Below are 14,302 nucleotides of genomic sequence, written 5' to 3' on the forward strand. Positions count from 1 at the left end.
CCATTCCTTTCTGCAAAGTTTAGTCAAGCTTGAGGTGTATAGTGACAGTTTTTTCAGGACAACTGTGGTTCACGACAAACAGGGTTCGAGATCTTACCATACATGCTGTGCTCCATATATCAGCAGGAGTGCCATAGCCTGCTCCCACCAACACCTCTAGACAGCGGTACTGCCTGGTCTGGATGTCCTCGGTGAAATGGTGATACTGAAACATCAAGTACAAACTGTCAGTGTCTGGTGTTTGACTGCGCTACATTTGATGGCCTCCTTTCACAAGGCACTAGTGAAGTATTCCAGCTAAATGACATGCATCTGCCAATACTGTAGTCTGTACTGGACAAGCCAGATTATCGACATTAACACTGACCTATGCCACTGAGATATGATGGAATGCAGCAACCAAATCATTTAGTCTGATGACCTGATCCCATCAGTCACAATACCCTATATACAGGTTGATCAACACTAATTTTAACCCTGGACAACAAGAAATGATCATTGCAGTTCTTGGTAGTTCCTGTTCCTGATAGTTCTTCCCATAACAAGCAATTAGACACAACAATATTCAAGCTCAGGGTTCACAGCTTTTCTATTCTTGGTAGCTCAGTTGTACCTTAGTTGTTTTCAAAGGAAACAATCATGAAAACCTTCATAAATCCCACATAGCCCTTTTGCTGGCTACTGCTTTATGAATAAAAATTCTTGGCTTAAGTTGATTAAGTCACATGGCTTTTTAAGGAGCAAAACCTATTAACGCCTGTACATGAATGATGAAGAGGACTCAACTTTTGCAATTTAAGTCAGGACCCAAATGACTGCTTATTTTGAGGAGCTATTTAAAATTCAAATAAACTGCAACAAAAGTTCTCAGAGGCAATTAGATCACCAATTGAAGTGGAAGGCACTATTCCATCAAAACATGCTCAATACATTGTGGCCCTGCAATGTAAGTCAGTTGCAAAACATGCAAAACATTGTTGACAAGTGATATTAAGACTGCATTTGTTTTCCAAATGTATCATTCATTAACATTTTGATGCATTTTGTTTTACAACAAACACCCAAGATTCTACAACTGCTTAAGACCCATTCTCTACCAGATCTACACAGGTCTGTGACAAAATATGGGCAGAACCCTAGGTGCTTACCGTCCAACATGCATTTCCCAAATCAGCTATCTTCACAGGTATATCACAGACCTCCCTAACTGGATCAGGTCGGTCTAAACTGTTGGCTTTTTCAACTGAAAACAAAGGAAGTGAACAATTAATTAACTGAAGTATTCAGAACATTTATATGTGGGATATCCTACAATTACATAACACTTCTTAAATACCATGTAAAAACCATTTCATTCATGAACCTTATGCAAGCACAAAAGAAAAGTATTCCTGAGAAGAAAGTCAGTCATTTCATGGGAGAATTTATCCAAAACATTTTTCAAAACTTTTACAGTCACAGTCATGGAGTGTTGGGAATGTGGGAAAAGCCCTGTGTATGAAAAGCACATCAACTGTTGATGTGTACAATCTGAGTATGGTGCTAACAGATGGTGCTAACAGACCCATGACTTTCCCATGAATCTCGCAATCAATCCAAACCAACATCCCATGCAGAGACGACTGTGGGTAACCAAGCAGAAATAGCTTTTGCTCATGCTGTTGCAACCCAGGTTTGATTCCCTACATTGGTAAAATGTGTGAAGTCAATTTTTTGTGTCTCCAGCTTTGATATTACTAAAACATCGCAGCAGCATGAACACCACACAATTCAACATTTACCACTCATGTCCTAAAACAATTACCAACAAATAACTAGCAAATTCATCAACATATATCTAAGAAATATGGAGATAAAACTCTTCAGAATAATGCTCCTCAGCAACACAGGTATACTGCTCCATTCAGAATGACCTCCACTGTGGCACAAGCATATATCCGCAGCGAAAGCACTGGCACTATCACACATGATAACACACACCACACCACAGACCAGCCACTGACCGGTCAAATTGTTTGAATTGTTGTCTGGTCCCTCCTGGGAGGAGGCTTCTGCCTGGGGTTTATCCTCAGCAGAGCCCCCCTCGGACTGACTGTGTTCCATGTCGTTCTCAACTGGGGGTGTTTCCGGCTCACAGTTCTGCACATTTTTATTCATGTCCATTGACTCCGTTGTCCCCCCTCCTCCGCTGACTCCTGTTGTGTCGTGGCCATTACAGATTGGTTGACAATTTTCCTTCGTCTCATCGTCAGTGACGTTCAGCTTGGCAATTGCTGTGATCTGGCTCTCACTTGAGGAGACCTTGCCCAGGTCATTTTGCGATACAGTCTCAATCACTGGACACTCAGAACTCATCTCTACTTCATCTGTGGAATTTGTTGTTGTCTTTGGCTGGTCCATGTCTGAAAGAAAGAAAAGGATAAAGAAAACTTGGGTTCTTCACTTTGGCTGCAAACATACTGAAATCAAAGCCCATTCCAAATATCAAATTCCCTAAAGTATGGAACATTTGACTCAGATATGATTTCCACATTGATACAAACTGGTTGATGTAATTAAATCAGTTTCTCACATCCGAATTTTAATTCAAACATATTTTATAATTTGTAACCTCCTGATTAATGTCATCTTTAAAAAAATATATCTGTATCAAAGGCATTTTGAAAAAGACAGTTCTCTTCTAGAATAACAAAACTGTACTCATACATGAAAGGTATCAATCATACTTGAATCCACTTACAGTTTGACATTCCGAACTTCCTGTAATGAGAGGTCATGATAAACCTGACACCCAGTATGAGATGTCACACTGTGGTGCGACAGGAGAATGAAACACATGAAACCATAGCCAGACAATGACCCTGAGTCTATGTTAATCACTTTGGTGCCAAGATACCTTCAATCCACACTACCAATGTCAATGAGTCAAGAAGTTGTGGAGATTAGATGGATGTGTGACTGTTCAACAAGATTGGCTCCCAAGAGTTTCTAAGGATTCAGTCCTGCCACACATGCTACACGTGGAGACTCCTGAGGAAAGTGACTGTTTGAAATGCACATGTGCATCAAGAGGGTGAGCGAGCGAGCGAATGGGTGGGAACCCAGTAGGATGAAATGGTAATGCCGCAAACTTTCTGGCAGTCGTATAATGCTAACAACGATAAGAAAGAACTTCAGGAGTACACTCAATGGAAATAATGAAAAGAAGCGCCACTGATCAGCTTTTCAAGTTTGAAGTAAGGAGCACCACACGGATACACACTATCATAATTATTCAACTCAAACCTACCAGCTGAATTATTATTTTCTTGTTCCTCCATGTTCTCCTCAGTCTTGACACTGTTGTCTGTGTTGGTGGTAGTGGTATCGGTGTCAGCGTTGTCTACTACGATTGGTTCGTTGTTGTCTTGCGGTGGGCTGTCCCTGTTGTTCTCGGTATCTCCTGCCAATTCCTGTAGGCTGCTGGTGCTCTCACTAGGGGTGGGCAAACTTCCCATCTCACCCAGCTGCTGGAGGCTGTTGGAGCTCTCACTGTTGGTCAGTGTGCCCCCTTCTTCCTGGTTCTCTGGGGGCTACAAGAACAGGATGGGAAAATATCAGCTGAAGTCAGGTTAATAACAAGACTGTGACAAAGACGGTATTTCTCTTATACTGCAATACATTTTACAAACAAAACGTATTCCAACATTTTTGTGTGATCCTTCATTCACTCTTTCCCAACCTACTGTAGGAGTTACCCAAAAACATTTTAGAAAGGGCATGTTATGGTACTGTAGTTCTCAGTCATACTTTGGGCAACTCAGGGTTTCCAATCCATCTCTACCAGCAACATTAAGGCATCTAACCAATGCAACTCTCTATCAACAAGTGTTTCTCCAATACCAACCAAAGGTGTTCTGCAAAAGGGTCTGCTATGAACAGGTTTCTATTCTACAAACCCATGCTTTGGTTATGTTAGAATTTGTTTTGTCTGTCGGTTTGTTGTAGAACACTTTCTCATTAATATTGTTGGCAAGGGTTCGAAAAAAATAATCAGTTCTGGGGCTCCTTTCATGAAGCAATCTAATTATCACTAAGACTCATTCAGGGTAGAAACTTTCATGTCCTTATGACTAATGAATACTGTACATAGCCAGCATCCCGAGTTACACATTTCTCCCACCGTTTCTTGACCGTGCACAAACCGACTGAATAGAAGTCCCCTGAATGACCCCATTCATGTCATCAAAATGACATCCACACTGTGGCTTCTTCATCTCTGGATCATTAAAACCAAACATTTGTCCATGGTTACAAGACTCTGAAGGCATGCGACATGTGACTAGTTTGGAAATTCCTTTTCCATTTCTCAACAGTGTCATAGGATAGCCTATCATCACCATAAACAAATATCACCTTATCATGAATTTGTCGTCCAGTGCAACCCTTTAAGTGCAAGAAAGTTAATTACACTGCGTGCCTCAATCTTCTCCATATTTGGGGGTACTGGTGTGTAGGATTACACAGCATAAGACTGGATATAGTGAAGTAGATAGTTCTTGGTCCATTAACTTCATAAGGATCACTGATGTTACAGTCACAATTTTATCCTGATTCCTCAGTAACTTCTTGGTGATAACTGGAACTTTTTGATACCCCTCATACTAAGGTTAACCTCAACAAACCCCCATTCTTTACCACTGCAGAAAGGTTGATTCAGTGAAGGTAACTGTAGTGCAATGTTAAAGAATGGGTGTTAAGGTAACCTTAGTAAAAGTTGTTTTGTGAAAGGAGCCCTGGGCCCCGTTTCACAAAGCTCTCGTAAGCCTAAGATCTCGTAACTTTTCTCGTAACATTCGTATCTCCTATACTGTAACATAGGAAGTAGCAATGCTACGAGAAAAGTTACGAGACCTTAGGCTTACGAGAGCTTTGTGAAAGGGGCCCCTGGACTGGACCATTCAGTAGGTCTAGAGTGGGTCCCTCAAAGAGTCAAGAAGCTACTTCTGTGTTATAGTTCAAACGTTACTAATAGAGTTACTACATGTCATTCAAAGAATGCTTTGTAGAACTGTGTTCAGATGATCAACCATTATGTTCATCATACAAGTACTACTGTGATTCCATTTCGTTGGCAGGGTAGAAACAAAGCTGTTACCTGAGGTGCTGTTTCTAATTCCTGAATCTGTTGCATCTGCATCTCCAACAGCTGTTGTTGTTTCTTCATTTTCTTTTTCAGCTTCTTCTTTTTGTTCTTTGACATCTTACTTGGATCCAAGGGCTTTTCTTTTGGGGCTGTGCTCACTGAAAATATGACCATGGCAGTTGAAAGAAACACACCAGCAACTATTCCAGATCATGATATTCTATTCAGTTTCTAATCACAACTGTTGTGTACTGCAACACTAAGCAATATTTCAGCCTGAAAATATGAATCTAGACCAGACAAATGAGTAAATTTACTTTTACACTGCACTCAGCAATATGGCAGCTATCTGTAGTGAATGAGTATGGACCAGACATTCCAGTGATCAGTAGCATAAGCATCAATCTAGATAGCTGGGATACAATGACATGTGTCCACCAAGTCAGTGAGCCTGGCCACCCAATCCTGTGAAACGCCTCTTACAACCTGCGTAGGTTACTGAAGATCCATTCTGACCTGAACCTCACAGGTTTAAACAAAACAAAATAGTGATGGATTTTGTGAACAATGAAATACACATCAGTGACGAAGACTGACCACCCTATCAATCAAGCTGCCTCATAAACCTACTGCTAGGCTGAATATTTATTTAACTCAATGCAGAATTGAAAATGCACTGATGTAGGCAGTATGTATCAAGGCTTCAGATAGAAAATACCATGTGTCAGTGAACATTTTCATTTATTACCCACATGGTCAATGGACTGGTTGCTGCATACTAATTTCATATGTCACACAAGTGTCATATCGTGCTGACTTGTTCATAAGCACTTGACCTGAGTTATTAACAATTTTATTGGATAAATGATGACATCTCACTGACCCGGTCATAAGGACTTGAACTGAGTTACTAACGATTTCATTGGATAAATGATGACATCTCAGTTTGGTACCATTGTGATACTACTTTTTCATCCATAACAAACATGTGAATTCATTCATTCTACAATTCATTCATTCTACAACTTATGCATTATGGGCACGTACACATAAGATAATTCTTTGTTATCCCCAAGGAATGTTTTTTCTATCATATACAGTTCTTCATTTTTGCGAACAAACTTGTGTTGCTGTTTAATTGTAATTCAAACTGAGACATCATATTCATCTAAAACCAAACATGTAATGTTTCCACAAGTGATGTCAGCCGAGTGAAGTAACTGCAAACCAACAAACGTGATGCTACAAGTAGTTTATTGTGGAAGGCTGTATGAGGCGAGGGCACATGACATGCATCGTGACACAGGTTACAAAGGGGGCAGATGAAAATGGCACAGTGACGTCAATACAGTGTGACGTCAAAAAAATGTTCTACAGTATACAATTCTTCCGCAGCCTCTTTATGAAACTCGTTGAAACACATGCTATTTTCACAAATCAATACATGAAAGACGTTGGTTATAAATAAAATACCACACTCAGTCTCATTACATAAGAATTATACGAAACTGGTATGTGACCTCATCGTCAGATACTACAGGAAGGAAGCTTGTTTGTATAATTTGTATGTAATGAGACCTCGTTAGCATTCTCTATTTGCTGCAGATGCAAGCAACAATCAAAATCCAAAGAAACATCTTCCTGCAACTCAACACGCTTCATTTTTTTCCCCATTAACTGATAAGTTAAGCCCTTTCCCTAAATCCATCTGGCAGCCAGTCCCTATTAGTTACCCACCTGCGGAGCCTGGTAGTTTGAGACCAAGTTTTTGCCATTCAAAAGCATCAGCTGCTAGTTTCCGGATGTGGGTTTCATCGACACACATGAGAATGTTCTCAGGTTTGATATCAGTGTGGATGATCTTGCACTTGGAATGAAGGTAGTGCAGCCCTTGCAGCACCTGCAAAACAGAAATCTGTCATTTAAAACCTATCAAAAACTCAAACCATAAACGCACATCATTACAGCAACTTTAAAGTCATAATTTTCGGGGCATAATATAAAGTTAGATAGATAATGGTAACAGATACTAGGCACTTATCATACCAGCTCTAACTTCAGAAATTGAAACAAGTTATTGAAATGTATTCAAACACTTTTCCCACTTGAAAATACAAATCCATTAAATCCAAATTGGTCTTATAGCTAAATGTGAAACTGCTAACCATGGAAGACCAATAATGTGCCAATGTATCGACCTTTATCAGCCACAAAAGACTGGGAGATGAAAAGAATTCTACAGAAAATGACATTGCTAGAGTTGTCTCCCCTACATCACTCACCTGTTTTATTATACATTTGACATTTGGGAGGGGTATACCCTGATAGCTGGACCGGATGATAAGCTTCAACAAGTTATAGCCCAAAACCTCAAACACCATACATACATCTGTCATGGATTAAGGATTAAAATTTATATTACATATGAAATCATTTGAGGCTAAAATTACAATGATACAAAATCATTATAATCCTAGAAGATACATACACAGTTCATAAAACATGATCTTCTTATTTATGATCTTCTCATACAAAAATTTCAAAGGAAACATGATTTGGTATTTTTACTCTTGAATTTGTATTAACACACATTTTAAAAATTTATCATTTACATGCAATCGCTTTACTGCTTTTGGCCACTAAGGCTATGTAAGAGGTAAAGAATGCATGGAATCAAAGTTGCGGTAAAAGATTGTTGGTGACGAATGTGCTCATACTAGTCCAAACAGTCCAGACTGGTCCAGGCTTGTACTACTAGCCCACAGGGATACCACGTTCTGGTTTATACATCAACATCCTACTCAGACATATTTCACTGTCTATAAGCTGATCAGATCCGATCCTGTCTTATCCAATCAGTCCCAGGCACCAGGCAAGATAACAAAAAGTATCATTTTTTTTAAAATAATATATCATGGTCGTTTTTTTCACAAATCCAAAGGACTGGTTACTAGGAGGTGGAACCATAAAGGCTGTTAGTTGGTCATTTCAAGGATACGTGTCCCATTCACCCCTGTTATTTTGAAATCATCCAGCAACTGCACTGTCTTCTTTCTGTAGGGGTCATTCTCATCACTGTTGCGAACCTGACGAAAGAAATAAGAAAAAAATCAACCAACAGAACACAATGAAAAACAATCCTAAATTTGTCAGGAATCCCAATATGGAGAGACCCCAGTCCAGCAGATTAAAATAAATTCATCAGTGTAAGCAATTCTTCACAGCTGTTTCCCTTGTCATCTGTCCAAGTATGCTGCAGGCATTTGAGCCATTCTCACCAAACAATCTATTTCTTTTTCTTGTGATGTACATAAAATAGTGTCTCATAACTCATACTTTGACAACCCATATGGCCACTTGAATGTATTGGAAAGTGACAGAGAATGCATCTCTACATTAGCCTGCAGAGTAGAAGTATAATTTCAGGTTTTGTAAAAGGTATCCTGACATCACTGTTCCTGCTAGTAAATCAAGTCATTTCTAGTTGCAAATGAGCAACATTACATGGATCTCACAGGAATAGCCGGTGCAGAAATGTATAAAGTTCTTTACACACTTACACATTTTAACAATTTAATTTCATCCAGGGCTGTCTCTGTATAATGCTGTGCACTTTTTACCACCTTCAGGGCTACAAACCTCTTCTGTCTGAAAAAGAAACAAACCATCATCATCATCACCACCACCACCAAGGTCATCATTGTCATAATCATCACTGTCATCGTCATCCATAATTATCATCATTAACATTTCAAACTACACATCAAGATTATTGATCATGTAAGTGTTTTACAGTCTGAACCACAATGTTGGTTTCATGGCACAAGTCCACTGAGATATCATCATACATGCACGATCACACAGACTATGGCATACAAAGCTGAACATGTTCCAAGAATGTTTGCGCTCAGACAAGCATAGGAACATTAGAAGACTCGTACCATTATCTGAATTTCTGAAATAGCATGTAAGCTGTCCATGATCAAATGACAGACTTATGTGATGGGACACATATCAGAGCTGAAACAGCAGAAGCATTCCACAAGACATGTATAATGATTCCCACGATACAAAGGCATTAACTCAACTCCTGCCTCACTCCATACATTACGACCCTTATAGGTAAACCTTTCCGACCATGTCTGTGTAGGGAAATGTATAAGGCTCACAAGCATGTTTATGACTGCTGGAATCAACTTGCATGATCTGCTGTCCAATGGAGTAATTTACTAACGTAATTCTAAGAAATGTGTAACTGACACTACTCATTATTTTACAACTTACTGAGAACCCATTAAAAACTCAACTGAAACCTTGGACCAGATTTTGTAAACCTTGGACCAGATTTTGTATTCCACATTTTTAATCTCTGGTTCAGTGTAGTGTGAAGTCAATTTAAAATATGTTCCCATAACATATTGTAACACTTTGCCCTTTGACTATAATCTGTACTGTATACATTAATTTGTATGGTACAAAAATCCTTTTGAATTTAAAGGAATAAACAATGGACATGTCATCTTATTCATCCTTTTACAAGAAATCTACTACAAATAGCTAGAAAATTGCAGTGATGGAAGAGCAAAACAAAAAAAGAAGCTGGACACAAGATACTGAGATTATTTTTGTGTATCATATTGTTGTTTTAAACATAAGGAGCTAAGATTTTCTAGTTCTATTTTGGTTTTAAACAAATCATATTGGGAGATGCTAAACACTATTTTGATGCAAGCCCAAATATCACAACCTCTTCCGTTTCAGTATCATGGCTATTGGTCCTGTCAGCAGTGAGTCACCTCCACAAACACATCATCAAATGATGGACAAGCCTCAGAAACAGACCAGATGACAAACAAAGGTCCAGCCTCTAGCTTTTTGACATAGCAAATGACCCAGAGTGAATTAGTCGCCAGCCAGCATAGTAGAATTTACAAGCTCTGACTAGTGAGTAGTTTTGAGTATTTCTCAAACCCAGACCCAGTTGTGGTTCACAGGTAGTTGTACAAGAAGTGGAAAGAACTGACTAGTCTCTCTCACAGTTCCAAAACATTATTTTTTCCCTTCTGTCCAGGCCTTCCAGCAATGCCAACAATTTCTAATATCCTCAAGTTCTGAATCTCCCGTCTCACTGGGTCTCCATCTGAATTTAAATGGAATAATGTTTTGGAATCAAAGTTATAGGTTTCAGAGACTAGGCATTAATTTAGCAACTAACCATAAATCAGGGCTCTAGATAAAGGATGTATTAGAGTACATATGGATTAAAATATGCATTATATGCCAGAAAATAATCTATAAAATGTAGCAGATACAGACCAGTGTTTTGTTCTTTACTGACCTGTTTACATAAGAGAACAAATGATCTGGTGCATGCATGAAAAGAAACACAAGATTACTAGTATTCCATTCAAATCCATTCAGTACTCTAAATGTACTCCTGCAATGACAAAATATGGAATGTGTACTACTGATGTTGAAAAATTATCTGTAGTCCAGTTCAATGATATCATCACATCCTGAAACATGTAACCACACCATTATCCACAGAAATATAGTATTAAGTCAAAGAACAGAAGTCAACCAAAACCCTTTCTGAGATTCTTGATGGGTCTTACTGTTAACCATAAACTTAAATAACAAAATGAACATGGGATAAGTCAAATTTAAAAAATACATCCACTGAAAATAGCCAACAGAATACAATAACCTGTACTGTTTATCATATCAATGCCAATATGTCAGATGTAACCAAACCTAATGACAGCAACTTTACTGATTTACAAGATCCCAAACATGAAACACATCAAAGAAATCAGAGGCAGTTGTTTCCATGATTCAATCCACATTTGCATGAACATGATTTTGCATTTTTATATTCCACTTTTTTATGGATTTTACTGACAAAATATAAGCAGAAAATCTTTTCACAACAAATTTACAAAGCCAAAATGATGACTACTAAAGCCTAAACCTTACCAACTGACTGTATCATGACCCTCCTCTGTATCTTATGAGTTTGTGAAAAATATTTAAAAAGACCAAAAAAACCCCAAAACCCCAAAACCACTGATAGTGTGCCTTTAAAATTCCATTTGTGGTGAAGACTTCTTACAACATGGCACTGCCTGAATAGCAGTGACTGGTAGTAATGAAACAATGTGCTGAATAATGTTACGATGACATAGTGCAAGCTGGAATGAGTCCTGCTGAGTAAACTAGACAAGCCTTATGAAAGTAATGTGTTGGTGACATGAGCACTCAGACTCTGGAAGACAATGCAGGAAGGCATTCAGCCCTTCTTTTCATGAGCAGCTTTTTCGCTTGATAACAAAAGATACCTAAACTGATAGTCATTTTCAGCCTAGCTGCACACACTCCAACAGGCTATGCACAGCATTAAGGCTTCATAATGTGATCAACAAACCATCCCATAGATTGATTTGTGCCACATAAAATATCAATCAACAAGCCAGGAGTACTTGGTTTATGGGCCAACCGAGTCTAGAATGGTGACTGAGGGGCAGGTTATTGTGTCAAGAGAACCCTTGATTATCTGTTAATTTTTGGTATATGTCCAGCCATTGACAGGAACTGAATAAGTGGAAGACAGAATACCTGGACAGAAAATTCCTTCAGTATGCAGGGTGAAATTAAAGTCATTATTGTTCTGATGGAACTGGAATGGTAACATATAATGACTCTCTGGAGGTTGCCTACAGCATGTCAATGTTATTCCAGAAAACATATCCCCCTATACTTGCTTTTGTACAGTGATATATGGGGTAGTCAGATATAAGGTCCCACACAGCATTAGGATCTATCAAAACTCTATACAGTTTATTGTAGGCGTACAATTTCATACTGCTATGAATGCTTTGAATACCAGGACCCTGATTATCACATGTCGGCAGTCTGGACCTAACAATCCAGTGTTCAGCATCATGAGCAACGATCTACTAATTGGGATTTGACAACATCGAAACAGAAAGCAACTAACAGATCTTCATGAGTAATATATTCTATGACAGGCTTACGAATGTCATAGTACTTCAACAGCTTTGAAGGTAGAGACCCTGGATTAGGAAATCTTGACCACATGCACACGTGGTTTTCAATGTCTGAGTCACGACACTTTCAGTTTCTCTGTTTTATCATGGAATACAGAAAATCCAGTTCTCACTCAACAGTCAAAACTCTTGAAAAGTCAACAACTGCATAAAGTTTACTGTCACTCAGCACAAACAGTGAAGTATATCAGACAGTAAGTCAAATCACTGTCACAAGACATCCAGAGTCCAATGATATGTTGTTTGGGAGCAGTTTGACTCTTCTGATGTCCCTACTAATGGGGAACAACTGATGTTGCATGATCATGCACTTGTATTCAGTGACCTCATAAAAATGTGTTCTCAATACTGGACAAATGAAATTTGTTATTATCAACATAATTTTTACAGTATATTATGTTCAGGCTTTGCAAACTCGGCTAACAAGTACACTAGGAAACAAGCCATGACAGACTTTGATATAGTCATGTATTCAGTGACCTCATAAAAATGTGTTCTCAATACTGGACAAATGTAATTTGTTATTATCAACATATTTTTTACAGTATATTATGTTCAGGCTTTGCAAACTCGGCTAACAATTGCGCTAGAAAACAAGCCATGACAGACTTTGATATAGTCATGTACACAATTTATGCTGTCTAGGAAACTGGAAGAAAAGAAATGTTCCATTTTGTACAAACAGCATTAGCTGGCAACTTCAAATGTCACACTGTTCAGAAATCTAGTACTCAGTCACCCACAACCTAATCTGAAACATGCGCTGTTTTATCGACACTAGAAATCACAAAAAGTCAACAGTAGCTTTCTGTCGGCACTGTCTGTGGCAGCTCTCACATTTGTCAGAGATATGACATCACTCCAAACTACTGGTCATGCAATGCATGATGCCCATTGGGCTTCAGTGACAGCAGAATCTTTTTGTTAACAATACTGTAAAAGCATCTAAATCGCAGCAATTCTTATAAATATCAATGAAACATAATACTTAACTGCTATATTCACCAAGATAGTGTTATTTTTTTTTCAATTTTGGGATAAGTGAGTGAGTTCTAGTTCAACGCTGCACTCAGCGGCCTGTAAATAATCCAGTCTGGACCAACAAATCCAGTGTACAACAGCATGAGCATAAATCTATGCAACTGGGAACTGATGACATGTGGTCATGTCAGCAAGTCTGACAACCCAATCCTGCAAGTTGCCTTTTACAACAAGCATGGATTATTGAAGATCAATTCTAACCTGGATCTTCACAGGTAATTATGGTATGTGCAAAAAAGAGATTCACATTTAAGCATTCAGTGAATCACTATAGACAATATTTACAGTGGGTCACACCTTCGAATTTCTTACTGATTTACTGATAATTATTTATTTAAAAAGACAGGTCAGTTTTCTGTCACCACACTGTACTTAATCCTGAATATATGTCCATGAAACTGATATAAACATGTTCCTAGTTAGAGATAACTTTACTGAAAAAATTGAGAATGAAAATCTAAGTTAATCTGCCTGAACCATGAGAGGTCCCAATCAATGATATTCTGCATCATTTCAGACATTCCTGAATTCCAACCCATGATAGAATAGCCAAACTCAGCCATAAAGCAGTGGTCTATAAATACTTCTGTCTGGACCAGAAAATGAAGTGATCAACTGCACAAGCACTGATCCACACAACTGTGACACAATGACATGAGTCAACCAAGTCACATTGCCTGACCACCAAATCCTATTTGTTGGCTTGCACAACAAATATTTATTGCTGAAGACCAATTCTAAACTAGAGCTTCTTGTGTTTTTCAAATATGCACCCATTTTTGTGCATATATGATAAAAACAAAAAGACAAATAACCTCATGAAGACATCTGGAAATCATTTTAAGTGTCAAAGAGATCATACTGGATTTTCCCAAAGTTACTTATCTAGTTCCACTGTGTTACAAAAGACTACCCTTCTAGCTCAGTGAGCAAGTTCAGTTTGATGCTGCTTTTAGCACTATTTGGGAGAACACCAGGATATGGCTTCACACATTGTACCCATGTGGGGAATCAAACCTGGGTGTCTGCATGACAAGCAAACGCTTTACCACCAAGCTACCCCATATCC

General features: G+C 38.5%; 1 protein-coding gene across 2 annotated transcripts in view; it reads right to left on the reverse strand.

Annotated features, from left to right (window-relative positions):
- The window catches only part of LOC137295689 (SRSF protein kinase 1-like), a 64,947-nt gene that overhangs the window by 11,086 nt on the left and 39,559 nt on the right, over nucleotides 1–14,302 (reverse strand). For both annotated transcript variants that reach the window (XM_067827173.1, XM_067827174.1), the window contains 9 exons: nucleotides 8,686–8,773; nucleotides 8,124–8,211; nucleotides 7,408–7,514; nucleotides 6,863–7,025; nucleotides 5,138–5,283; nucleotides 3,290–3,572; nucleotides 2,004–2,402; nucleotides 1,149–1,243; nucleotides 98–205 (listed from right to left, as the gene is read on the reverse strand). In XM_067827173.1, the coding sequence (XP_067683274.1) occupies nucleotides 98–205; nucleotides 1,149–1,243; nucleotides 2,004–2,402; nucleotides 3,290–3,572; nucleotides 5,138–5,283; nucleotides 6,863–7,025; nucleotides 7,408–7,514; nucleotides 8,124–8,211; nucleotides 8,686–8,773 (1,477 nt within the window). The remainder of the gene's footprint in view (nucleotides 1–97; nucleotides 206–1,148; nucleotides 1,244–2,003; nucleotides 2,403–3,289; nucleotides 3,573–5,137; nucleotides 5,284–6,862; nucleotides 7,026–7,407; nucleotides 7,515–8,123; nucleotides 8,212–8,685; nucleotides 8,774–14,302) is intronic.

This window comes from Haliotis asinina, chromosome 9 (genome assembly GCF_037392515.1).
Source record: "Haliotis asinina isolate JCU_RB_2024 chromosome 9, JCU_Hal_asi_v2, whole genome shotgun sequence".
NCBI classification, from domain to species: Eukaryota; Metazoa; Mollusca; class Gastropoda; order Lepetellida; family Haliotidae; genus Haliotis; species Haliotis asinina.